Source organism: Pseudoliparis swirei, chromosome 6 (assembly GCF_029220125.1).
Source record: "Pseudoliparis swirei isolate HS2019 ecotype Mariana Trench chromosome 6, NWPU_hadal_v1, whole genome shotgun sequence".
NCBI classification, from domain to species: Eukaryota; Metazoa; Chordata; class Actinopteri; order Perciformes; family Liparidae; genus Pseudoliparis; species Pseudoliparis swirei.
The window spans coordinates 27,210,442-27,237,910 of NC_079393.1; the positions used below are offsets into that span (position 1 = coordinate 27,210,442).

The 27,469-nt window shown below is 41.8% G+C and overlaps 1 protein-coding gene across 1 annotated transcript; it reads left to right on the forward strand.

Annotated features, from left to right (window-relative positions):
- Positions 1 to 13,534: 13,534 nt before the first annotated feature.
- LOC130194762 (oocyte zinc finger protein XlCOF22-like) lies at positions 13,535 to 24,142 on the forward strand. Its single transcript, XM_056415925.1, has 2 exons — positions 13,535 to 13,891; positions 22,391 to 24,142. The coding sequence occupies exons 1-2, from the start codon at positions 13,642 to 13,644 to the stop codon at positions 23,839 to 23,841; spliced, it is 1,701 nt and encodes a 566-aa protein (XP_056271900.1). The 5' UTR covers positions 13,535 to 13,641; the 3' UTR covers positions 23,842 to 24,142.
- The last annotated feature ends 3,327 nt before the right edge of the window (positions 24,143 to 27,469 follow it).

Genomic DNA, 27,469 nt, shown 5'->3' on the forward strand with positions numbered 1-27,469 from the left:
ATAAATATGTATTTATATTTATATATTTTGAGATATACTTATATTTATAAATATATATATAAATATTTATAAATATATATATATATATAAATATTTATAAATATATATTTATATATACACTATATATATACACTGATTTTATATATATACACTAATTATATATATATACAATTATACACTGATTATATAAAGTATATATATTTATAAATAAATACATGTATTTATATTTATAAATATATATTTATATATACACTCTATATATATATATATATTTATATATACATTGCATATATATATATACACTGATTATATATATACACTGATTTTATAAATATATATACTGTATATATATAAATATACACTGATTATATATATATTTACCTGATTTACATTCCATCCGTTCCGTTTTAAAAGAGTAAAAACGGGTCAAAAGAGTCTGGATGGAGCGATGTGTTTTGTGGAAGAAGTCTCAACACTAGGGATGCATTTAAGAGTATTTATTTGACAATCATTTCTGGTTGCTTTAAAGTTTCTGTCGACCTCCAATAATCAGACAGACAATCTAATGTCTCACAAATAAGATTAGTACTTACAGTCTCCATTCAGTGAGCTTAAGGCTCCCAGTTTGTGTGTTGTTCTCACTCTCCACCCCGATGGCGTGCTCTCTCCTGCTCAGCATTTCAAAAGAGACTGAGCTTTGCGCCAAGGGAGGTAACAGCTGCTTTCCGCTTCCGGTTTAGAGCCCTACCCCCGGTTTTAGACTTCAGAATAAGAGCCTAAACAGGAAACCAGCTAGGATCTCAAGGGAAACGCACCTCTACCACAATAAAACCAATCTCATTCATACTGTCCACATCCTACAGTTGTGATAACAATAAACTTAATAAAATCAACATTACAGTTACACATATAATACAGTGATCATACTTGTCTATGCTTCTTAATACATTAATCAGAATATTCCTCCCTAATATCCACTCTGTAAATTATCTTTCTATATGCATTATTTAAAACATAAGACATCCTTATTTACATGTGCAAGTGTACATAAAATCCACTACAACCTAACAGTCCCTCCTTTTATACTAATAATATAGTATAAATACATTTGTAATGGATTTTATATCCCTCACAATGCAAACATCACTGTAAAACAATCTTTATTAATCACTCATTATCATCTAGTGTCCCTGTGGAAGGAAAAACTTCACTCCCTCCTTTTATCACTGCTCCTCAAGGAAACTCCAAATAACACTCAGTGTCAGTGTGAATGTATTCATCACACAGGTATAAATCTTAAAATCCTGATGGTTCTGATTAATCTAATGTCCATCTGTGTAAGTGGCTGTGTATCCCTGTGAATCCAGTTTCTCAGCCTTCATGCTCAGCAACTCCAGTTCCTCAGCATTCCTCCTTTCTCTGCATTCCTCCAAGCCGATTGTCAATGATGGTTGCGATACAGAGTCCCACTCAGCTGAGGGAGCATGAATCACTGCGTCCACAGACCGCAAGCAGTTAACTGTCTAACAGCAAGTCACACTCACTAAATCTCAGCTGAGGGCTTCTCAAAGGATCAAAAAGCATCGTCTCTTTGGTCAACATCTGTTTTGTACCTCCCGGACGTCCCGGCCCCAGGGGAGATATTCACTCCTCATTGGTTAACCTGTCCAGGTAAAACATTAGTCCTAATTCGCTCACTGGCTGAGCCGTCTGACCGTCGGTGGATTCGCATATCCACATGATGTCATCTCTCCTTCTTCCTCTGCGTCGTTCTGTCCTCTGCTCTGGATGGCATCGCAGGTGTCCTCAGGATGGCTCTCAGTCTGCTGCTCCCTTCTCTCCGAAGGTGCACGATACTCCTCTGTGGGCGGCTCATCATGGCAGGTCCTCACAGCAGGCAGCCGGCACACGATGGAGGTCGATGGCGGAGCGTCAGGTGTAGCTGTTGAAGAGAATTAGAAAACACAGCGGCCTCGAGACCGACTCTACACAGAATGTCACATCTAACTTGGAAATAATTATTTATCTCTCCCGAACCAATTCTCCAGCATATCTGAGAAGTTGTCACTCTCAAAATGATCTCTTGTCCTCCTCAGAGCCAACCTATTAATGTGTGTCCTCTATGGTGGACATTCTACTTTGCATCCCTCCTCTCTAAAAGAGGGCATCCTGGGCTCTCCAGTGATACCACATGGGTAGAGGTGGGATGATGACGCCTTCCTCTTCCTTTTGACCCAAGATGGCATCCGTATCAGCCAACACACTTCAGGGAAAGTCAAAGGTCAAATCCCATATTGCGTCATTAATATCTCTACGATGATATTGATAAGTTATTGATCAAACATGTCAAGATTGATATAGTTAGTTATGAAAGCAATCCAAGTATTTATCTACCAAAATTAATAAGTTATGAAAGTCAATTATAGTGGTTCCAGGACAAAGTGTATGCATCTCATGACTCACCCTTGCTGTAGGCAAACCAAATGCATGATGCTCATCTGCATCTACCGAAACACAAACATGCTTCCAAAAATCAAACAGGCAAACGAATATATGAAGGACAATAAAGAATAATGAACGAATGATTAGTTAGGTAATCCAAATTCAAACAAATGCATCTGTTCTAAATCAGTTCTGGACATAAGACAACAGTAAGATGACAATGCGTTCAATCTTAATAGAACATATTCTACCATCCTTTAACCAACAAGTAAAACTATCTAGATGGATGAATGATTTAGTTCCCGAATGAAGTTGGGTGCACTTCTGGGTAAATGTCTCTCTACGGACATAATTTCAGTTCATCTTCGATACTGGGCTGTCTCTTCACACGACGACGGTCCTGAGGTCCACTACAGTGGACATGCTGCAAAATTCAAACTCAAACTAATTTGCTAAATGTTCAAATGGTAAGATGTATATTTAATTCTAAATAGGTAGGATGTCACTAAAATAGGGAGTTGGAATTCACTATTCCATAATTCCCAGGAGGTCATCAAAGTAAACTATCACTAGTTGGAATTATTTCATAGTTGCAGGATTGAACTGGCAATCTTTAACCCCGTCTGAGAAACGGCTTCTCAATTACTCATTCAATCCAATCTTAATTTATTTATCTTTACTCATAATAATAAACGTAATTGAGCCTATCTATGTTCCTTTCACTAGGTCATAGAAATATTCAAATCCTGCTAGGATCTGATAGCAGGCAGGCATTTGTCCGGCACTCTTCTCTCTCGTGCTCAAACCCTAGAACAGTTTATGGGGGAAACAAAACATTTTCATCAAATGGTGCAGTTAATGGCAAGAAACAGTGAGCTGTGAGAGTCGGTGTCGTTTGCATACATCTTTCTGTGTTGCAGTCCTAACGCTCGCTCTAATGTCTTAGAATAAGCAAAATATTAACATATTTACAACAATGATGCTCCTAAGCAGCAATGTGTGGAAATGGCTTCAGATCTTTTCAGAATTACCCTCATGATTAGGCAACTCTTCAGTGGCTGTTTGTGATTCTTTAGCCACAGATCTTCAAATATACAATGTAAAATGGTGTCATTCTCTCCGTGAGACCACTTACATGGAGGGCGCTGTGAAGTCCTTGCAATGACCTCAAACCACCCTGTTCACCTGGGCTTAGTCCACTTCCTCTCGTGGATCTTAATACTTACCCAGTCACCTGCTCGACCAATGGCCGTTCCCATCAGCTGTGGGCTCTGGCAACCTGCTTTAACCCTTGTGTTGCCTTAGGGTCATTTTGACCCGAATCAATATTACACCCTCCCCCCGCCTTTGGGTCATTTTGACCCGATTCAATGTTTCACCCTCCTGTTACCTTTATATTTACTAACATATTTTACCCTTTGGGTTCAATTTGACGCCAGCAATTAAAACCTCCAGAAAATTATTAGAATTAATATTGTTTTCCAAGTTTAAGTGTGAGGCACTTTATGTTTGTTTGTTGACCGAAAGAACACCGACATTAAACATTGAATGGGGTCAAATTAATCCTAAGGCGGGGGGAGGGTGTAATATTGATTCGGGTCAAAATGACCCTAAGGCAACACAAGGGTTAAGAAAAACTAAACTCTGGTTAGTTCATTTCTCAACATATTCATCAAATGTGTGCCGTCTAGGACTCTCCTAACTCTCTGCGGACCCTGCATAGTTCTCCCTGTCAATACCTCATGGGGACATTGTCTCCCTTCATTTTGAGGATACTTGAACTACTTGGAGTTACTTGCTTCATCAACTCTACTATCGCCTTTCTTTGGGTGATAGAGAGGATCCTGGGCTCCTTACGAGTGTGTTCTCTAGACACATGTCCTAACTTCTTGTCGGTGTTTCAAAATGTGTTCCGTGTTTGGTTGCAAAACTGTGTGCCGTGGTCAGACCCTAATCTCCTTTGATCACCATATCTCAGCATCAGTTCCTTCATTAGACAATTCACAACTGTCTTTGGATCTTCTGTCTGCATGAGCTTGATGTCCTCCAATGCAAGTTCCGGGAGTCCCGGTATGGCAACGGCTGTCATTTGTTTGACCTAACCTGCTGCTCTCTTTACTGAGAGGTCAGCTGCTTTATTGCCTCTGGCGACTGTGGTCTGTAAGTTATGGTGTCTCTTCATGACTGTTGCTTCTTCATGACTGTGCTTTCATGGTTCCAGGACGACTCTCGGTAGCTGCTTCAATTGGCTGAGTGATTAAGTGTAGGTGTGTGTGCGTAGGTGAGTGTAGGTGTGCGTGTGTGTGTGAGTTAGTGCGAGTGTATATGTGAGAGTGTATGTGTCTTTTGAAATGCCAAGTGTCTTGCCTTTTCAATGTGGTCTAATTTCAGCTGCAGTACATTAGCGATCTCCTTCCTCCCTCCTTTTCTGAAGCAAATTCCATTTGATTCATAAACATGAAGGTGGAGAGAACTCAACGCAGCCATCACTGGTCGTTGTCATTTGTTTGTTGTCTCAGCATTCAGCACCTGCAAACCTCTGGTGGTGGTTGGGGACATCCTGATTGAAACCTCTTCTCCTAATATACCTACTATGGTGTGTAGAGCTTCTCTTATAAGGGGGTTATGGGCGTACGGGGAGGGTATTGAGATATGACTGGGAAGATGAAAGGGATGGGAACTAAACTGACAGCAGAGGTACAGGAGCTTTATCTGTTGGAAGTTTCTCATTCAGGGATGCTTCTTCATTGAGGGTGTGTCTTCCTCCAGGCATCTTCTAGGACCATTGTCATCATCCACTGCTATGCCATACGGCAGCAGTCTTGCCCGCTCAATAGCTTCACCGGTTCTGTTGGGTTTGTCGATCTAGATGTGAACCATACTTTCCTTCTGCTCCTCTTTTGCTGTGTTTTCCAGCGTGAGCATTCTCATCAGTCAACTTCTGGCCTTCAAGCTTCTGTGGTCTTGATTGAAGTTGGCTCTGGTAATTTCCAGAGAATAGGTACTGACTGGCTTTATATATGTAAGGAAATGTAAATGTAGAAAAATAAAAATATCTCAACAATTCAAAATTATTCCGAATAAATTTAAAAAGAAAATTATTATACACTATGTGTCTAAGATGCAAGTGTGGTGCGATTGGGAAAATTCAAAATTCAAATTAGTTAGGGGATAAAGTTATACACTGGAATTGCACAGTCTACACATTTTACAATATTGTGTCAAAATGGGAAAAACTGTTACTGTTAGCCAATATTGTAACAATCAACCGTCAAGAAATGGGAAAAGCTGTTATTTTAAACAAAATAGTTTAACCATCACTACACTAAATCAAAGAAACTTACAAATGGGAAAAAAAGGTTATTGGTTTGATTTAAACAGACGTTACGACTCTTAGTCATTCTACTGTTAACACAAGTTACAACAACACCAATTTAATCCAAAACAATGTAAGAAACAAAGCTAAATGGGAGGAAAAAGTTTACTCTGCGGTCCAACTTCTCCTGCAAAAGAATATTCAGATTAAAATTGGATTCATACATTTTTCTTTCAAATGTGTTCCAAATCAAAAATATTCATCTATAATTTCCAAACCGTCAATAAAATGTTTCCTTTTCAAAGGTCAATCTATTTTAAAGGTTTCTTCCATGTTTATGCGACATGCATAACATCGTCACATACAGTGCGTTTACATGCAATCGAATTATTGGCTTAGTCGGACTGAAATCGAATTATCCGTTTCATGTAAACACATTAGTCGGACTATGTGCGGTCCGACTTCGGTCCGATTAACACCCCTGGATAGCTCGGTCCGATCCAGTTGATAATTCGACTCTCGCAGCATGTAACTCTGAATTCGATTCGGAACTGGACTTTGCGTCTTTGCGCATGCTCGAGATCCCGCCGCCCTCCTCCCTCCCTCCCATGTCGTGACCCGAAGTCGAAGAGACGATAAATTAAATTCTCCGTGTACCTCGGCGACGGCATCTTCTCTCCGTTATCAACTCAGCCAATAGCGCCATTTGCATTCGCTGTACTCCTATTAACACCATGGAAGAATAGCAGAGGGATGTAGCTTCGCCTCGCTCTCTGTTCGCCATCTTTCTCGAAATGTTGTTGTTGGTGGTGGTGGTGAAGAGGTCAAGCGGAAATGGCTGTATCACCACGAGTTGTAATGAAAACAGCGCCACCTATCGTATCGGATATGACATGCTTTCGGCCAATGATTCGAATTACTCACTGCCATGTATATTGGGATAATAGCAGATCCCCCAAAAGATAGCATAGTCCGACTAAAGCAAGATTTGAATTATACCATCATGTAAACGCACTGAATGTGTGTGTGTGTGTGTGTGTGTGTTGATCTTTGGACACAGTGAATGGAGCAAGGTATGTTGGCTTTGGGCAACATTTGTCCCTTATATGCTAAGTGAGTGCGTGTGTTGATGTGTGTCGATGTGTGTGTGTTGTGTGTGTGTTGGGATGGTGGGTGGGGGGGGAGAGAGGGAAACAGGGTGAATATCTTACAGTATTCCAGCTTTACAGTGTCATGAAACCTCCACTTTCATCTCGGCTTCTCAATGAAGACCTTCCCCCACATCGCATAAGTAAGTGTTGGGAGTCCTTTGTCTAAAAAACAGGCTCCATTTTTCTCACTCTTTTCTTTACTTTTATCAGTTAAAGAATCTTAATGGCATGTGGGGAGCGAGGGAGTGGGGGGAGGGAAGGAGGGGCAGCGAGACCTGCATCCTGACCTCCCGCTGTGGCACAGTCCTGGTGACTCATAAAACCCCCCTGCACCTTTCACCTCCAAACATGAACAAATGGTAATACGAATACAGAATAATAATGTTAAAAAACAAACTGTTACTTTGGTTAAACAGCAATCATAGACAATCAAAACAGTCAAGCATCAAGACATGTTACAGCCTGCAGCTGTCAAAAATGGGAAAAGGACGTTATTATTGCACAAAACATTGAACAAAATACTGTAGAATGGGAGAATATTTGTTACTTTAAACAAAACTGCCAATCTAGCACGTCGCATAAATAGGTGTCAGTTTCTTAAAAGCTCATGAGAAATCGATTACTCGTACGCCCAATGGGACGACTGTAATAATAACCACTATTTTTTTCAAAAAACAGTAAACCCAAAAACTATCCTTTAAAACCGACAAAAAAAGCAAACTCAGTTTTGAAACGGTGATGAGAAATTAATTACTCGTAAGCCTAACGGCATTTACTGCAACAATAACCACTGTCTTTTTCCAAAAAACAGTAAACCCAACACTATTCTCTAAAACTGTCAATAAAAAACAACAAAAAGATGAACAAATAAAAACTCAGTACTGAAACGGTGATGAGAAATCAATTACTCGTATGCCTAATGGCATTACTGTAATAATAACCACTATTGTTTATCAAAAATCAATAATAAACCCAACACCATATCTTTAACACTGGCAATAGTACTCAAAGAAAAATATCTCTTAAATCCAAATTGTCAAAATGTGTTGGTGAAAACAGCAGCAGCATGTAACTCTGGTGTGTCGGATGTCATAACCAACACCAACCACACGATGGTGCTAAAAGGTTAACCCCTTAATCCCCCTTACGAAGTATCTATTTCAGAACCTCTAGGAGGCGCTAATCCGAATCGTAATGGCGTCTTCTACAATGCTAATGTGTCTCACCCCCACTGACCTCGTGTCTTCTCACAAAGGAACAAGAAAAAATGTAGTTTGACCTGGCACCTGGTTAATCTGACTCGCACTTTTTTACCCCATGTACAGTATTAAAACAAAAAATTAGCACGTTGATCTGGTCATAACAGTTCGTTAATAGCGTACTTACACGTAAGTGTATCAGGCTCGCCGGCCGTCAATCACACTATTAAATTGAGTCTACCCAACAGTTATTTAACTTTAGTTTTCTAACGCTATATTAGACTCTAGACCACGTGTCGTTCTTCACAAATGATTTCAATGTGCGCCGATGGCAGGAACTTTCCAGCTCAAGCTTACAGGCGTGCACGTCAACAAAAACCTCCGCAATGACCCATACGACAAACAAAAGTTAAACGTTTAACGCACAACAATTAACGTGCAACATAAAAAGAAAGAATGTGACACATAACAAACAGGATCCACATACATGAATATATATAAAAACAGAGTCTTGTAGATGCATTCCATTCATCTATTCCTTGCACACCAGCCGCATGTGTCGACATGTTAGCATTTAGCCTAGTGTTAACAAAGTCTTTGTTCCACTAAAAGTTCACACCTCAGAGAGCCAGCTGGTCGCTCCTCACACCTATAATATCTATATAACTACACAGATTTCGGTAAAACGGGATCTGCACTCCCATGATCAAACAGCGCTGTGTGTGAGAAGTTTCAAAGCTAGACATCTGAGAGGTTTTTAATGGTTTTTTCACAATTAATAAAAAATAAAGATATAAATTATTTCTTTTTCTCCCATGCTAAGGATGCTATCCACTAACATCGAGCAAACCTCCACTAAACACAGCTCATAGAGTCCCATGTCAGGGTCACCAACTAAAAGAGTAAAAACGGGTCAAAAGAGTCTGGATGGAGCGATGTGTTTTGTGGAAGAAGTCTCAACACTAGGGATGAATTTAAGAGTATTTATTTGACAATCATTTCTGGTTGCTTTAAAGTTTCTGTTGACCTCCAATAATCAGACAGACAATCTAATGTCTCACAAATAAGATTAGAACTTACAGTCTCCATTCAGTGAGCTTAAGGCTCCCAGTTTGTGTGTTGTTCTCACTCTCCACCCCGATGGCGTGCTCTCTCCTGCTCAGCATTTCAAAAGAGACTGAGCTTTGCGCCAAGGGAGGTAACAGCTGCTTTCCGCTTCCGGTTTAGAGCCCTACCCCCGGTTTTAGACTTCAGAATAAGAGCCTAAACAGGAAACCAGCTAGGATCTCAAGGGAAACGCACCTCTACCACAATAAAACCAATCTCATTCATACTGTCCACATCCTACAGTTGTGATAACAATAAACTTCATAAAATCAACATTACAGTTACACATATAATACAGTGATCATACTTGTCTGTGCTTCTTAATACATTAATCGGAATATTCCTCCCTAATATCCACTATGTAAATTATCTCTCTATATGCATTATTTAAAACATAAGACTTCCTTATTTACATGTGCAAGTGTACATAAAATCCACTACAACCTAACAGTTTCTAAAATGAAGGCATGTGTGTTTCTGTCTGCGGCGCTTCAGGGCGAGGAGGGGCAGGGCCAGAAGAGCGTTCTGGATGCGAACCCGGAGCTCCGGGCCATGCTGGAGATGGCGGGGAAGACTCTCCACAGCCAGGGCCTCAGGGAGCCTCAGGAAGACCAGGACCAGTGAGATGGACCTGGTCCTGCTGGGAGTGGATCACATGTACGCCAGACTTTAAGACGTTCTTCTGTCACTACATGCAGGGTTCTCATTCCTGGTCTTTTGTGAGCTTCTAGCCACATCTTCTGTTCCTCTGATTACAGAAGCCTTGAGAAGAAGGAAGAGGAACACGTCTGGTCATCTCAACAGGTTTTACTTTAGTTCTGTCTGCACTCATAGTTTGGCAGAAGGATTTAGTTGCATTACTCCGGTTGGCCACCAGAGGCTGCACCACTACCCCCAGCTCTAAAGAAAACTACAAGCAGTAGAACAACACTCAATACAAGAGCAAAGAAAACAAACTAACAGAAGGTTTCAGGTGAAACATCAAACCTGTAGAAGCTCTGCATCTATAATGACATGGATATTAAAATGACCCTGAAGGCTTCAGAGGAGGGAAGCGTCTCCATGTGTGTTTGATTACTGTCAACTGCTCTGTGACAGATGATGTTATTGCACAACAGTTTGACATGACATGAGGTTCAAGAAAAACAGGCCTGTTGGTCGGCTTCTAGCCACGTACACGTGATCACGTGATCACATGATCACGTGTTTACATGTTCAACTACCTCTAGATCAGGGGTGCTCAATAATACGCCAGTCGATCGCGGCGTAGTATGGTTTTTTTATGTCATGCGATCGCATGACATAAAAATAAATTGGCCCGCCCCCCTGTCACTTTCTCTATAGCGCCACATTACAGCAGAAGCATGTCATTTCTGTCTCCACGTGTCGCCATCTCGTGCGCCGCGGAGCTCCGACACCGATTTGCGCGCATCGGGACGGAGCAAAGAAAAAGTCACTAGCACCCCACCCCCCGTCAACAACTCTTCTCGGATCGCGCGTGGCAGGTGCGCCCCCCCCCCCACCCCTGTCGGTCGATCGCCATGACTTGGTCACATAATAAGTAGCTCACATGCTGAAAAAGTGTGAGCACTCCTGCTCTAGATGGTTTTGTGTTTAATTTTAATGTGTTCATCATCTGTTTATTGTTCACGGTCTAAGTCGTCCAGACTGGCTGTAACAGACGGCCTCTCCACCGGCTGCCTGCACAAGTTGATTCTTGATGTGTACATATATATATATATATATATATATATACACACATATATATATATGTTAACGCGTTAATCTATGCGATTAATTTGGCCGCGATTAACGCACTAAAATATTTTAACGCAATTAACGCAACTTTGTTTACTTCCGGTGTCGTTGAAGTTTTTGCACTCCTCTGAGTGTCAAACCGCGGCAGTCCGCCTCCTTCCTCCCGTCTGCTCCTCGATATTCACAGAGAAGCAGAGGGCGACGTGGCGCTGAATCGGGGCGGAAGGTGCAGGGGACTTTTTTTTTCCTCCGCTCGATGCGCGCGCAGACATGCCGGCATGGAGCTCTGCGGCGCGCGAGACGGAGATCCGAGAAGAGTGACCGACACGTGGAGATAGAATGACATGCTGCTGTAGAGAAGACCAACAACAGACGCTTAGTTTAATAAAATAGCAAAGACGCCTTTAAGGAAAGAACCGTACATTACTTCTGCTGTAATCTGGGGCTATAGAGAAAATTACAGGGGGGCGGGGCCTCACCCTGATAGAATGGTGGGGGAACACTGGTATGTGTCATGCAAAAACCTTTAAAAGGTGAATTTACATTTTTTGTAAAATCGAGAAAATGAGCCCAGACTCCAGAGGGTTAACATGACATATTTGTCAGTTTACCAAGGCCACTGGTTCTGCTGTTGTTCAGTGTTAAAGATGACAGGACCAATGGGGTCTTAAATACACCTTTGTTTACAAATCTGGATGTTTCACTGAAGAAACAATTTATCAACTACGATATTAAATCCCTCGCTGCCACTTTATATGTAGGAGCAGTGGCGGTGCGTCCATAGGGGGCGCTAGGGCGCCGCCCCTCTTAAAATTTTGAGATGAAAAATAAAAATAAAAAATAAAATCCTGTCAAAAAACATTATATGCCAAATCATTTAAATAGTAAATATACCGTGTTGATGCGCTAAATGTGTGTGGGAGACCGTCAGCCTGTCAACAACCACTTAAGTTAATGTGAAAAAATATAATATATTGCCACTCATTATCACGGAGAGAAGCCCCTCCCCATTTTCGGGGCTCCGGCCCAATATGTGTGTATGGGAGCTAGAAAACATTTCAGTCGTTTCGGCAAGGACGGCTTCTCATTGGCGGATGAAACGTGAATCTTGGGTCACAAAAATGTGCGCTCATTGGCCAATGACATCGTTTCTTATGTCACGTGACTGGACTATTCGGCAGATCAGAGACCAGTATCTTTCCCTCAGCCAGAGAGCTCCACGGAGCTGCACGAGCAGGCTGCTAACGGAGCTGTCAGCTGGTGCTCAGTGAGTAATGCGCTGTTTAGATTCTCCTGTCTGTTGTTCCAAAGTCCTAGGACTGAAACTCTCTGGACTACAACGGGGGGAGGGATCTAAAGAGCTTCAGACAAGTGTAAAGCACGAATCTTGCCGCAGTTATCGAGCTAAGAGCATGAAGCTAACTCGCGAACAGCAAGAAGCTAACCCTGTTTGCAGAGCAGAGCAGAGCAGAGCAGCAGGAGACCGAACTGGCATCGAAAACACAACGAAGAAGTTCTGAAAAACATACACATTCCCTCAAGAATAATGGAAACAGGCTGGTTACAGACATGATTGACTTTAACCAGAGAGTTATTGAGACGTTTGACCACTTTAAGGAGAGGAGGGCTACTTTTCTTTACAGTAGTGGGTCTGCTCTATCACCCAATGTAACATGTGATCTCTTTCTGACTCTATTCTGCTCTGAACCTCTTTCATGTGAGGGTGAAACTGTTTTATTTTGCAAACCTCTGAAACCCAACCCAATGTTCCTTAAAGCTGCTCTGAACCTCTCATGCCCAAAGTTACAGTGTGTTGATAGTTGTTATTGGACAGTGTTGAGCACGCTGTGTTCTTGAAATAAAGCTTTGTTTTTTACAATATTCTACTCAAAACCTCTTTTCTTCTCATTGTTGAGTGCTATTTAACCCTTGTGTTGCCTTAGGGTCAATTTGACCCGATTCAATATTTAACCCTCCTGCCGCCTTAGGGTTAATTTGACCCCATTCAATGTTTAATGTCGGTGTTATTTCGGTAGTCAACAAACAACCATAAAGTGCCTCACACTTAAACTTGGAAAACAATATTAATTCTAATAATTTTCTGAAGGTTTTAATTGCTGGCGTCAAATTGACCCCAAGGGTAAAATATGTTCGTAAATATAAAGGTAACAGGAGGGTTAACATTGAATCGGGTCAAATTGACCCTAAGGCGGCAGGAGGGTTAAATATTGAATCGGATCAAATTGACCCTAAGGCAACAGGAGGGTTAAACTGCGCCCCAACAAATTTCACCAGCCGCCACTGTGTAGGAGCCTCTTTGAAACCACAGCTCTGTGTGAAGTTTTGTCTTTAAAAAATAATACAATTAAACAAGTGTCTAAAATACACGCTGTCTGAAGTGATTACTCGTTCATTTAGAACATTTAGTCTTTTGAAGAAAAACAAACTTTTAATCGCGATTAATGAATTTCAAAATGTGCGATTAATTACTTACTTTTTTTTAATCGATTGACAGCCATAATATATATACATGAATATTAAACTTCCTGTAGTCGCCACTGTCGATCAAAACGTACACGGACCCAACTGCAGCGCCTCGCTCTGGTGAGATTCTCAGTGACCACGTGATCATGACGTCAGAGCCAGTTGAAAAACGCCTTTTAAGGGCATGAGATCTCCTCTGGGTGCACCGGATAGACCCAGTGCGTCATACATCCAACTGCGCATGCGTCGTTCAGACATGGACCGCGAGGAGCCTCCGGTGTCTGTCCCCGTGTCTCCAGGAGAAATTATGAGACTGTTGGTGAAGCAGCAAGTCCACGCGGCCGTTGAAGAGTCTTTTGGGCTGTTGGACACATTGACAGCAGTTTATGAGGACACCGTGTCTCAGTTGAGAGAACAATGGCGACACACATCAGGTTGGTGCTTCTTCTTCACTGGTCCCGTTGTGACGGTTTAACTCGGCGGTCCACTCAGCCGACACTGACATGTTAGTGCACCTCTATACTGATGTTCACGGTAAACGCATTCGACCGGGAGCACGCGAGGGTTTGACAAAGTTAGCGGAAAGACTCACGTGACACAACATCCGGTTTGGCAAAGTTAGCGTAAAGAACCACGTGAAACAACATCCGTTTTTCAAAATAAGATGTCGACAAATCATACAGCATTTCTCAACATGCGTTCTTGTGTGTACTTTTCTCTACTTGTGGACTCGTGAAACGTCATCAGTCTCAGCTCGAGTACATGTTCCAATTCAAAGTTCGCTTCTCGCAAAGCACAGTCAAAATGCCCGGATGTGACTTGATCCTCCCACTTTCCGGAGGATGCATCAGAGGAGACTTGTGCGTACTCTGGCCAGCCGATATCCCAGAATGCATTTCACCAGCAACCGGAAACAATAGCGGAGGAGAAAATAAACTACTGACAGTTGACTTTTTATAAATACTACTGTTGTTGAGTCACGGAATGTAATTTTACGATGTTTTCAGGCGAGAGGTTAGTAGTTTAAAAATCAAATCTGTGGTCGGTTTGTTATGATTCAGCCTAATAAAGATCTGCGCCGTAGATTTGAGGTTCTGCTCGCTCACTGAGCTCCGGAGCGTCGGGCTAACGGTCAGCGCGCTGTGTGGCCGCCGACAGCAGCCTAATCTCGGAAGGACTTTTTTAAATGCTCCGCTGGCTCTGATGTCTCCGTAGCGGTTAACATGAGATATAATTCGGTTTGGAGGATCTAACGAGCACAAAGAGTTTATTATTTATTCACAGATAACGTTACATCAGTTTGACTGAGGGTTAAGATTCATAACTTAATATTTTAATTAAACTTTAACGTTGAACTCATGGTGTCTTTTTACTTTTGACCGAATTGTTTGCAATTACATGTGTAATATAACTATTAGGGCTGTCAATCGATTTAAAAAAATTAACTAATTAATCGCACATTTTGAAATTCATTAATCGCGATTAAAAGTTGTTTTTCTTCTTTTTAACCCTTGTGTTGACTTCCGGTCAATTTGACCCGATTCAATATTTAACCCTCCTGTTACCTTTATATTTACTAACATATTTTACCCTTGAGGTCAATATGACCCCAGCTATTAAAATCTCCAGAAAATTATTAGAATTAATATTGTTTTCCAAGTTTAAGTGTGAGGTACTTTATGTTTGTTTGTAGACTCCCGAAAGAACACCGACATTAAACATTGAATCGGGTCAAATTGACCCGAAGGCGACAGGAGCGTTAAATATTGAATCGGGTCAAAATGACCCGAAGGCAACACAAGGGTTAAAGACAAAACTTCACACAGAGCTGTGTTTTCAAAGAGGCTCCTACCTATAAAGTGCCAGCGAGGTATTTAATATCATGGATGATAAATTGTTTCTTCAGTGAAACATCAGATGAGTATATTGAGACCCCATTGGTCCTGTCATCTTTAACACTGAACAGCAGAACCAGTGGCCTTGGTAAACTGACTGACATTCAAATATGTCATGTTCACACTCTGGAGGCTGGGCTCATTTTATAAATTTTACAAAAAAATGTAAATTCACCTTTTAAAGGCTTTTGCATATGACACATACCCACGTGTTCTACATCAAACATTCCAGAACAATCTCAGCTCTATTCAGTCAGTGCGTTTACATGATGGTATAATTCGAATCTTGCTTTAGTCGGACTATGCTCTCTTTTGGGGGATCTGCTATTATCCCAATATACATGGCAGTGAGTAATTCGAATCATTGGCCGAAAGCATGTCATATCCGAAACGATAGGTGGCGCTGTTTTCATTACAACTCGTGGTGATACAGCCATTTCCGCTTGACCTCTTCACCACCACCACCAACAACATCAACATTTCAAGAAAGAACCATGAACTTTAGTATGTTCAACTCCTTCAATACATTAAGCACAAATTCTGTCTGCTCTTCGGTCCAGAAATGTATGGTGGCTCTTGTGTTCTCCACAGCGTTGTTTGCAGCGCCGCCGCTCCCATCACGCGCACTACGCGCTGCGCGTAGGGCACCAAGTCCTGAGGGGGCACCACAAAATAGACAACTAAAAAAATCCTCAGTTATAATAATTATAATGCCGATATTATTTCAGTCTAGAAATATTAGGCGCCATTTAGGCATGTATATCACAAAACAGGCAGAACAAGAGATATATTTAATCGCTCAGCACCCCACCCCTCCCCCCGTTAACACTTCTCGGGTTGCATCGCTCTGCCGTGATGCGCACCGACACATCCGCGCGACAGGTGAGCACACTCTCACTAGCACCCCCCCCCCCCCCCCCCGTCGACAACGATCGCCGTGGGTCACTTCCTATCTCGGGGGCATCATGAAGGAGTTATGCTTAGAGCACCAACATGGTTAGCAGCGGTACTGTTTGTTTGTGGCCGGCAGTGACAACTTATCGTCTCTTTCGACTTCCGAGTCACGACATGGGAGGGAGGGAGGGAGGGAGGGAGGAGGGCGGCGGGATCTCACGCATGCGCAAAGACTCAAAGTCCAGTTCCTAATCCAATTCACCGTTACATGCCGCGATAGTCGAATTATCAACCGGATCGGATCGAGTTATCCAGGGGTGTTAATCGGATCGTAGTCGGACCGCACATAGTCGAACAAAGGTGTTTACATGAAACGGATAATTCGATTTCAGTCCGACTAAGCCAGTTATTCGAATGCATGTAAACGCACTGAATGAGGCTCATTGTCCTCGCGCCGTGTTCTCTGGTTCTCTGAATGACAGGCTGCTAATGAGCCTTACCTGTGAGGTGGGAGTTCCTTTGTGATTTACTGAGTGTTCATTGGTTGTTTTTTTCGCAAAATGTTGACAGACAAACGGATTGACCAATCACGGTGAAGGTTTCGTGTGACGAGTTCTTTCCGCGCCGCGTCACCCGACACGTCGCCCCTCCATTCCTCTGGGTATCAGAGGGGGAGACGGGAGGAAGGAGGAGCAGGAGGAAACCCGACTGATTCATCCACGAGTTTAAACTTATTTCTGCTCCTTATTTTCGCGGAGAAATAATTGTTTTAAAAACGGAAACAGTGTTAAACCGCACTGCCGCGGCTTGACACTCAGAGGAGTGTAACAACTTCAACGAACACCGGAAACAAACAAAGTTGCGTTAAAATATTTTAGTGCGTTAAACGCGGCCAAATTAATCGCATAGATTAACGCGTTAACGCTGACAGCCCTAATATCTATATATACGTACACGTGTATATATATATATGTATATAACATATTTATTATATATACATATTTATATATAATCTAAATATGTATAAACAATATAAATAAATGTTTTTTATTTTGTACACAATAGTCATACAATTATATGTATGATTATTTTATTTTGTATTGTGTGTATATATATATATACACACACACACATATATATAATCCACATACAGTACATAATTCAAAATAAAATAATTATATTTAAAGAATAATGAAAAAAGCAGGGTTGTCATATTTTTTTTGACAAAAAAATAATTTACAGTGAATAATTTGAGTAAACTCAGGAACAAGAACAGCTGATGTGGTGACGTCAAGTCAGCTGCTGTGCCAATCGCAGAAAGACCGTCCTCCAAAAGAACACAAGTCTGTACTCGGTGTACTTTGAATTGAGAAACGCCGCTAGTGTTTGTCTCCCTAATTATTGGACCAAAAGCATGTGCAATTTTTGTTCTGCATTTATTACGTTCTATTTATTCTAATTTGTGGAGCATAAAGTTTTATTTTTAATTTTGTTTTAATTTTGTAATTGCACTTTAAATAATTCACAGTTGAAATTAGTCACTTTAATGTTCTAAAATATTTATCTTCAATATTTTCTGAGTGGACATTTTTTCATTTACAAATGTGTGACTCACTTTCAAGATTAGTCGATTAAAAAAATCTGATTTTCAATGTCGGTGGAGTCAGAGATGTCCTGAACACATCTGCATAACTCTGGGGAGAAAGATATTTAGAATGCCACAAATCTTCAGAAATAAACGATTTCTTGTCAAATGTAGGACATTTACTTTGAAAAACTCTTCTTTGGTACAGTAAAAATGTTTTAATTTGAGCATAACTTTAGTTAAAAGCAAAATGTTCTATCTATAAAGATGCATAATCAATTCAGTTTTTACTTTTAAATGCTAGTATACGATTTGTCGACATCTTTTTATGAGAAACAGATTATGTTTCATGTGGATCTTTCCACTAAATGTGTTAAAACCCTTGTGTGCTCCTGATCTGGGTCATTTGAATGTGTTTACCGTGAACATCAGTATATAGGTGCTCAAAAATGTCAATGTCGGCTGATTTGACCACGGAGATCCGAGTGTCGGCCGAGTTGACCGCAGTGGTTTAACTGGCGACTTTTCAGCCGAACGCGTCCGTTGTCGTGGCTACGACAGTCCGGTCATGTGAGCCGCCACTTGAAATGTAATGCGCCTCCAGTCATGGTGCTACGGGAGGAGGGCTTGTACGGTGTGCTAGATGAACTGGTGTTTGAATGAACTGGTTTTGGTACGCGTGTGTGAGCAGACGCAGATTGATTGATTGATTGATTGATATATTTATTTGTCGTTTGCCAGAGTACAGGTACAAAAGCATCGAAATTACAAGAAAGGGTGGATGAAAGATTACAGCATAACATGAGGGAAGAAGGCGAGAAAAAACACCAACCCCCCGACTATGCCCCGAGAGGGGTACAGTGTGGGAGCAGGAAAAAACACCTTAGCACATAAGCACATACATTTTAGACATGACTTGCAACGAGTAGGAAGGGGGGAGGGGGGGTAATCCAACAACTGGGTGATCTAAGCCCATCCATTGGGGGCAGAAGGTAACCAGCACCGACAAGCAGCCAGCCGGTCCGGCGCCAACACAGCAGCGCCAGCACAGCCCCGTCCGGTCACACTGGAGGTAAAAAGCAGGCGAAGGCGTGGGATGGGGGGAGGGGGGTAGTGAATGCGAATCAGTATTATTGAAAGTTCGTGTGTGCGTGTTCTGGTATGTCGTCCTCCCCCAGGCCACAACAGACAGAGTTCTCAGTCCGCAAGATGGTCGTTGCCTAGGAGATAGCCTTGAAAGGTCCTGGGAGAAAAACAACCACAGGTGTCTGTGGATAGGGGGAAGGGAATGAGAGAGATTCTCGTTTCAGTGATCTTCGGGGGAGTTGTTGTTCCAGTAACGGCCTTGGCCAAGGCACTTCCTGTTAAGGGAGCCGAAAGCAGTTAAGATTGGGATTGTTTGGTCTTCCAGTAGCTGCATTTTTTGCGCAACCACTATTCCTCCATCTGCCTCCCGTTTGCCAATAGAATTTCAAATCGATCCACTTTCATTTGCAGAGCCGTCAGCTTCTCCACGATGTTATCATTCTGGCGGTTTAATGCCACAGTCTGAGTGCCAACAACTCTACCCAACGTGTCAATCATGTCGGGCAGCCTTAGGGGGCTTTTTACAGCTGTCACCGTTTCCTTAATTTTCCGATAAGCCAGGGCAGCGCCAAATCCAAACAGCAGAAATCCTGTAATCATAGTTCCGAATAGGTAGATGTCTTCTACGTCCTCCACGGAGAGTGGTGCTAGGCACAAGACCCGCCACTTCGCCCACGCGTCCATCGTGTATCCAGCAACATTCGTCCCAGCAGGACAGGCAGGTTCCCCCGAACCCGAGCTTCTCGTCGAGAAGATGGTGTCGAGAGCTACCAACTCTCACGGTTTCGCCGTGTGACACACGCTTTTGCATGTTTTCTCACGCTCTCACGCCACACAACCAATTTCTCACGGCAAAAGAAATTCTGATTTGGGCCGAGGCGCGTTGGTTCCTTTTCAAACTTCCCGACGATAGATGGCGCTAAGGAGCGCATCTGTAAACCTATTCGCTGCATACACATCCTATTTACCCCAAAGAGGCCCGAAGTTAGCAACAGAAGAAGATTTTCAAACAGACACAACGAGCAGAGACGACGGTATGTTAATGGAGGGCTCTCAAGTGTCACGCATGTCGGTCTTACGTCACGCACTCCCGCCACACATCGTATTTATAACGCTGAAAAAAACTTGTCTATTTAATGTTTTAATGTGCCGCAGCGCGCCAACATGAGCTGGCCGCGCTGCCCTCACCATGGAGGACTCAAGCGCTCCCCTGGATTTCTGCTGTGAGGTGCCACTTATTAGCCAATCAAAAAAAAGAAATGGGCTACACAATAGCCAATCAGAAAAGAACGTATCTGTTGTATCTGGGTAAGATTTAATGCAGCAACCAATGAAAATAAAGCATCCTGGAATTGCGCGCGACTGATATCTGTTCTGGGGGGGGGGGGGGGAATAGATATGTCACTCTTGCCTGTCATCAAAACTTGAGAGCCCTGTTAATGACATGTGGTTCGATTAAGTACTCACTCATTGTTTGTTAAGGCTGCCCACATAGCATTTATCTTTTTATTTGTAGGCCTAGGAAAAGGACCCTCTCAAAAAAATTCTAAACAGCACTTTGAACAAGTAAGATGTATTATAAAGAATTTAACATAAAGACAGGACATTTGTGCAATAGAATTAGGCATGTTTTTGTAAATGAGAGTAGAGTTATTAAAAAACATTTTAATTCTTTAAGGTAGCAAAGATGTCTCGTAAAAGACCTTTGCCAGGCCAGAATGCTGGGTACAACATGGGTACAACGCCAAATTAATTCAAATTTCCTGATATTATACCCACCAACGTGTGTGGCTGCGTGCGCGGCAACATTTTGGTCACCCCCGTCAAAATCTCACTCCAAGGTCTTTTGAAAAGTTGGCAGCTCTCCAGACGTGTTGTAGGAGTGGCCTCTCAGGACCCGTCTGACTCACTAGGAAATGCACATTTCCATCGCTTAGCCTCCGCGTCACGTTCTTTTGATGTAACGCTAATGTTTTAAAGACTAAACACGGAGGACTTTGCTGTAAAATGCCATACCTGTTCGGGAGGCTGTAGTTGAGACACTGAGGACACGGAGCGAGGACAAACTAGGTGCCTCTGCTGATGCCTGTTCAATATACTGCAGACTTCAATAAATAGTTGACAACACGCTCTTGTTGTCAGTCTGATATTCATGTCATACATCGTTATCTGACGTCCAGTCGATGTGAGACCAGTTTACTCTTCATACAGTGTGTAATGAAGCATGCAGCCCGTGGTTTACACCCAGCTCGCCCACCGCTGTGGGAAACTGTGATGACTCATCAAGTTGTAGTACAACACTGTGCCGTCTCACATCTCTTATGTTTTATATTCAAGACTACGGATCAGCATCTATCATCGTAACTACTCTACAGCACTCACTGGTCCAGATTAAACATGACTGTTACCTGTTATTATGTTACGATAAGGACCCACATTGAATTACTACACAGGAGTGAGCGTGTCTTTAGGAACATGACGTGGAGCGGCTTGCTCCAGCCTCCATTTAGGATATAGTCTGCATTAACAAAACCTTTCCATCTTGAACATATCACCTATTGATGTTTATTTAACTCTAAATAGGTCGGAATTTACACAAAAAATCTCCCCTCAGTTTTCAGGAAGTCAAAAACAACATTATTTTTAACGTGATATGAAATAATATTATAATTAAAATTAAAGTTTGTCACCTTAAATAAATAATGTTATTCATAATTTTCCAATATTTGATCTTTTTTTTTAAAGCTCATTAGAAGTGTATATAAGAATGACACTGCTTTTGTAATGATGTCATGGTCTGCTTGTGTGCACGGCACCTGTAGAGGGAAAACCTTTTTGATTTATTTTCCTTTACGCATCGATGCCGTACCAGTATTTTTATCAGTGGCCTGAAGAAGGATTATATTGTACTTTGAGAGGGTTTAATTGTTTGTTGTATGTGTTCATTTTGGGTCTTGCAGCGATGCATTGAATTTAAATTAAATAATAATATTTGGTTTTCCGCAATATTGATTGTTTGTTTTTCTTTTATGACCGTTTTACGATCGCGCAGGTTAAGCAGGGACTTAACAGCCATTAGCAGAGCCGCCCATTCCCTTAGAATAGCGTATTGTACCTTTCCCTTTAGGATTAAGTTATAAGGGAGAATTGTTAGAGTTGTGGCCAGTATGGGGACTGCAAGGATTAGATCAATAATTTGGATGCATACCTAGACAGCATGGCTCATCGATCGATGGCGACCACACTGCAAAGGGCTGTGCCAGATTGTCTGTTCAATTTCTCATCGGGTTCCTTCCTCTTCCATCCCAAGACTGGCAATGTTCGTTCTGTCCTGATATTTACGAATGTCATTATTTTGTATTTGTGTGTTTGTATATTAAGAGCAACAAATACACATTTAGTCAGACTCCTTGAACGTCTCCAGTAATGAAAGTTGATATCAGTCACCATTGTTCATAATGTTCTCCCTGCAGATGTCCAGCAGCAGGTAGGGATTAGAGCAGATGTCCCCCCTGAGGACCAGGACCAGGAGGACCCAGAGCCCCTCCACATAAAAGAGGAGCCGGAGCCCCTCCACATAAAAGAGGAGCCGGAGCCCCTCCACGTAAAAGAGGAGCCGGAGCCCCTCCACATAAAAGAGGAGCCGGAGCCCCGCCACATAAAAGACCTGCAGGATCTCTGGACCCATCTAGAGGGAGATCAGCTCATTGTGCTGGAGGAGGCAGATATCGCCAAATTCTCATTCACTGCTGTTACTTTGGATAGTGAAGATGACGAACCTCAGACCTCACGGCTTCATCAAAGCCAGTCGGAGGAAGACAGAGAGGCGGAGCCTCCAGCTGCATCGATACAAACAGAAACTGATGAAGATGACTGTGGGGGATCAGGACCAGACAGGAACCTAAATCCACATCGTCATTCACATCCAAATGCTGATGATGAAGAGGCTTCAGACTCTTCTGAGACTGAAGCCAGTTCTGGTGATTGGCAAGAAGCTTTGTCAGATTCTGGACCTGAAAGTGTAGATGGGGACAATGTCTGGAAGGAGACCAGGACATCTGAGTTTGCTGCAGATGCTTTGAAATATAAGGAAGCTCTTGTAATTCATGTGGGATGTAACACTGGCAACAAATCCAATGAATCACAATCAAAAGTGCTCATGAGAAAGAAACCATTCAGTTGTGACGAGTGCGGGAAAAGATTTACAGAACAGACAAGTCTGAAGAGACACATGAGAGTCCACACAGGAGAGAAACCATTCAGTTGTGACGAGTGTGGGAAAAGATTTACAGGTCAGGGAGATCTGAAGAGACACATGAGAGTACACACAGGAGAGAAACCATTCAGTTGTGACGAGTGTGGGAAAAGATTTACAGGTCAGGGAGATCTGAAGAGCCACATGAGAGTCCACACAGGAGAGAAACCATTCAGTTGTGACGAGTGTGGGAAAAGATTTACACATCAGGGAGGTCTGAAGAGACACATGATAGTCCACACAGGAGAGAAACCATTCAGTTGTGACGAGTGTGGGAAAAGATTTACAGGTCAGGGACCTCTGAAGAGACACATGAAGGTCCACAGAGGAGAGAAACCATTCAGTTGTGACGAGTGTGGGAAAAGATTTTCACAACAGGGACATCTGAAGTCACACATGATAGTCCACACAGGAGAGAAACCATTCAGTTGTGACGAGTGTGGGAAAAGATTTTCACAACAGGGACATCTGAAGTCACACATGATAGTCCACACAGGAGAGAAACCAATCAGTTGTGACGAGTGTGGGAAAAGATTTTCACAACAGGGACATCTGAAGTCACACATGATAGTCCACACAGGAGAGAAACCATTCAGTTGTGATGTGTGTGGGAAAAGATTTACAGAACAGGGAAGTCTGAAGAGACACATGCGAGTCCACACAGGATAGAATGTGTTTCTTCCAGTAGTGACAAATTCCATATGGAAGTTATTCTCTTTCTAATGTGTGAATTAAAAAAATAAGTAAAATGTTTTTAATTGTTTCCCATGTCATTTATTTGTAAATGAGATGGAAGACAAAGTGTTTTCTAATCATTTGATGAATCTTAATTAGAAACAATGACAACATACTGAGTGTTTTTGATGGAGGAAACTAAAAACAAAATAAAAACTCTGTATGAATGCATCTGTATTTAAAATGCATTTTCCCTGTAATGTTTTAAAATCTACATAAAGAGACTTGCAATTTCCCTTTGTGTGACAGAAATTTGTTGCACTTTCTCTTACAGACCACATTGTTTTGTATAATTCTCAAAAAATAAGTTTCTATGTAACTATAAACTCACAGGAAGATTCTTGTAAAAGATTTGATGGATAGTTAGCGGGAAAGTAGAGACACTTTTTAACTGCCTGTACTAATTTGTGTCTTGTATCACATAGAAAGCCTTTTAATGTCATTGTACTATTGGCTAAAGGCAAGCAAATAGTTTAAAATACAGTGGGTACGGAAAGTAGTCAGACCCCTTTAAAATGGTCACTCTTTGTTTCAGTGCAGCCATTTGCTAAAATCCCAAAAGTTAATTTTATGTCTCATTCATGTCACTCAGTTCCATCTTGACAGACGGTAAAAGAACTCTGGGTCAGGACCGAAAGAACAAGTTCACGAATACAAGCGGACAAAATGAGTTTCCTCTGTAGGAGCCTTAGAGATAGAGTAAGGAGATGAGGTTCCTCTGTAGGAACCTTAGAGATTGAGTAAGGAGATGAGTTTCCTCTGTAGGAGCCTTAGAGATAGAGTAAGGAGATGAGTTTCCTCTGTAGGAGCCTTAGAGATAGAGTAAGGAGATGAGTTTCCTCTGTAGGAGCCTTAGAGATAGAGTAAGGAGATGAGTTTCCTCTGTAGGAGCCTTAGAGATGGAGTAAGGAGATGAGTTTCCTCTGTAGGAGCCTTAGAGATAGGGTAAGAAGCTTGGACATCAGGAGTTGAGCCTCTACTCCTTCGTGTCTGAAGGAGTCAGCTGAGGTGGTTCAGGCCTCCTGGACCCTTTAGAGATCTAACGGGTCCAATCGGAGAAGACCCCGGGTGAGACCAGCACCCGCGGGAGGGACTACATCTCCCAGCTGGCCTGAATGCCTCTGGATCCCCCAGAATGATCTGGAACATGATGGGGTGAAAGGGAAGTCTGGGTCAGCTGCTGGTCTGAGACCTGACCCCAGACTAAGCGGATGAGAATAGATGGATGGATATTTCTTATATTTGTGCACTTATTTATCTTGTGTGTTTTTATCTATATATTACAATTGTTTTGTATGTATTTATTTATTATTTCTAAACTATGTCATGACCGCACTGACTGGGACATGTTTAACCGGTCTTGTGGCGATTATCTGGATGGAGTTGCCGATGTAACATGCTCATATGCTACCTTTTGAAGAGACATGGTAATCCCATGTAAGAACGTTAAAATGTACCCCATTAACAAACCATGGTTGACCAAATCTTTGAAATCCAGCATGCAGAAAAATAACTTCTCCTTTAAGCAGGGAACACTCTCTGATCTGCACATAGTTACCAAAGAGCTACACATTTAACCCTCCTGTTACTTTTATATTTACTAACATATTTTACCCTCGGGGTCAATTTGACCCAAGCAATTAAAACCTCCAGAAAATTATTAGAATTAATATTGTTTCCCAAGTTTAAGTGTGAGGTACTTAATGTTTGTTTGTTGACTACCTAAATAGCCCTTTAAATATATAAAAAAGTTGATATTTCTTATATGTTTGACACAATAAAAAACAGCCTGGGGTCAAATTGACCCCAAAGAACACCGACATTAAACATTGAATGGGGTCAAATTGACCCTAAAGGTAACAGGAGGGTTAAATTGTACAAGCAAAACAAACATAGTTACAAAAAAGAACTAAAGAAGAAGATGGCTGCAAGTCACCTCGGCTGAGCCGGGTCCAGCATGAAACTTTTGCCCTTCTTATTCATCCTCTACACCAGGGCTATTCAACTTCAGTAGCAAGTGGGCCGAATAAGAAAATCACGGGGGGTGTGAGGGCCGCACAGAATATTGATCAAATAATGGCTAAAAATGAAAAACAGTAATGTATATTTCCACAGGTAAACAGTCACACACGCATCTCTTTTCTTCCACTTTATATAATCAGTTACAGACTGTAATTCCATTCCAAAACACAGGAAGGCTATCAAGCTTTGATACAGAAGTGCAAAAGTTACATAAAAAACATAAACAAAAAATGAGACATTGTTTTTCTGACATGTCCATATCCACAAATGTAGACAACAATTTGAAAATAGTGTAATAGTATTCAGATATCAGATTAACAATAAATGAGCCTGTTCAAGAAACTATCAAAAACAATTCCAAGCAGAAATTAGGTAGTTACAGCAGGTCCATATCCCAAAATGCATCATGTAAACTGAACATCTTGAAACAGCATCCATCACAATAATAGTAAATAAGCCTTCAACAACATTTCCAAGCAGAAATAAGGTGCTTTGCAGGTTCATATCCATAAACACAAATAGCCAGATAATTCTGGTAAAACAGCATCCACCAGATAAACAAAAAATGGGCCGACTCATGATATTATCACAAACAAGCCAAAAATAAGGTGCCTATAGCAGGTTCATGTCCATATTTGTTAAAGGTAAAAACTAAAACTCCAGACAAACCAAAAGGGAGCCTGCTGAACCATAAAACAGATTTGTATTCTGTGCATTTTCCGTTTGATAGCATCACATGCCTCAGTCAGGTTATTTTACTTCTACACAACGACCTTAATTATCAGACCTATGTGGTTTTGAGCCTGTTTGACTCAGTGAGAAAAATTGCATTGCCTTGATTTGGCAATTTCAACATAGTTTGGCTCATAAGTAGTAAGGGCAACCCTGAGACACTCGTGTAGCTTTTCATTGGTCATGGAGCAACGTGCCCTTGTTTTGATTGCATTCATGTGAGAAAAGCTAGACTCACATGTGTCCATTGTTAGTATTAGCAGCGCCACTTTCCTGATTGTGGGGTACTGGTATTGGCTAACATGGTTACACCAAAAATTCACTGCACCCTCAGAGAGCAAGTGCTGCTTTAAAGCAAATGAGGACTGGACATCAACCATTTCCATCTGAAGACATCAATGCAAGACATTACCTCTTTTGCTTTTACACAGAAGTCTGCCTCAGGTTTGATGGAGAATGGGTCACGAGCAAACTGCAGTACCTCAATAGGAATACTGAAGCCTTGGAATCTCTCAGTGAAGTTATCAGTCAGATTTCTCATAAAGTTTGTCATGACTGGCGTTACATGTGCCCCAGGTGCTGCACTCATGAATGCAGAGTTGTGAGAAGTGCAGCAACCTTCCTGACATTAGGTCTGACGTGAAAATCGTTAACTTTGTTTTGAAGGCGCACAGCCTCTCAACCAAATCAGCGAGAGACTTTTCCCGCCCCTGAACTTCCAGATTCAAAGTGTTCAAGTGTCCAAAAATGTCACAAAGAAAGTGGACTTATGCCATAAACTGTTCATCCAACATGCGCTCCAAGAAGT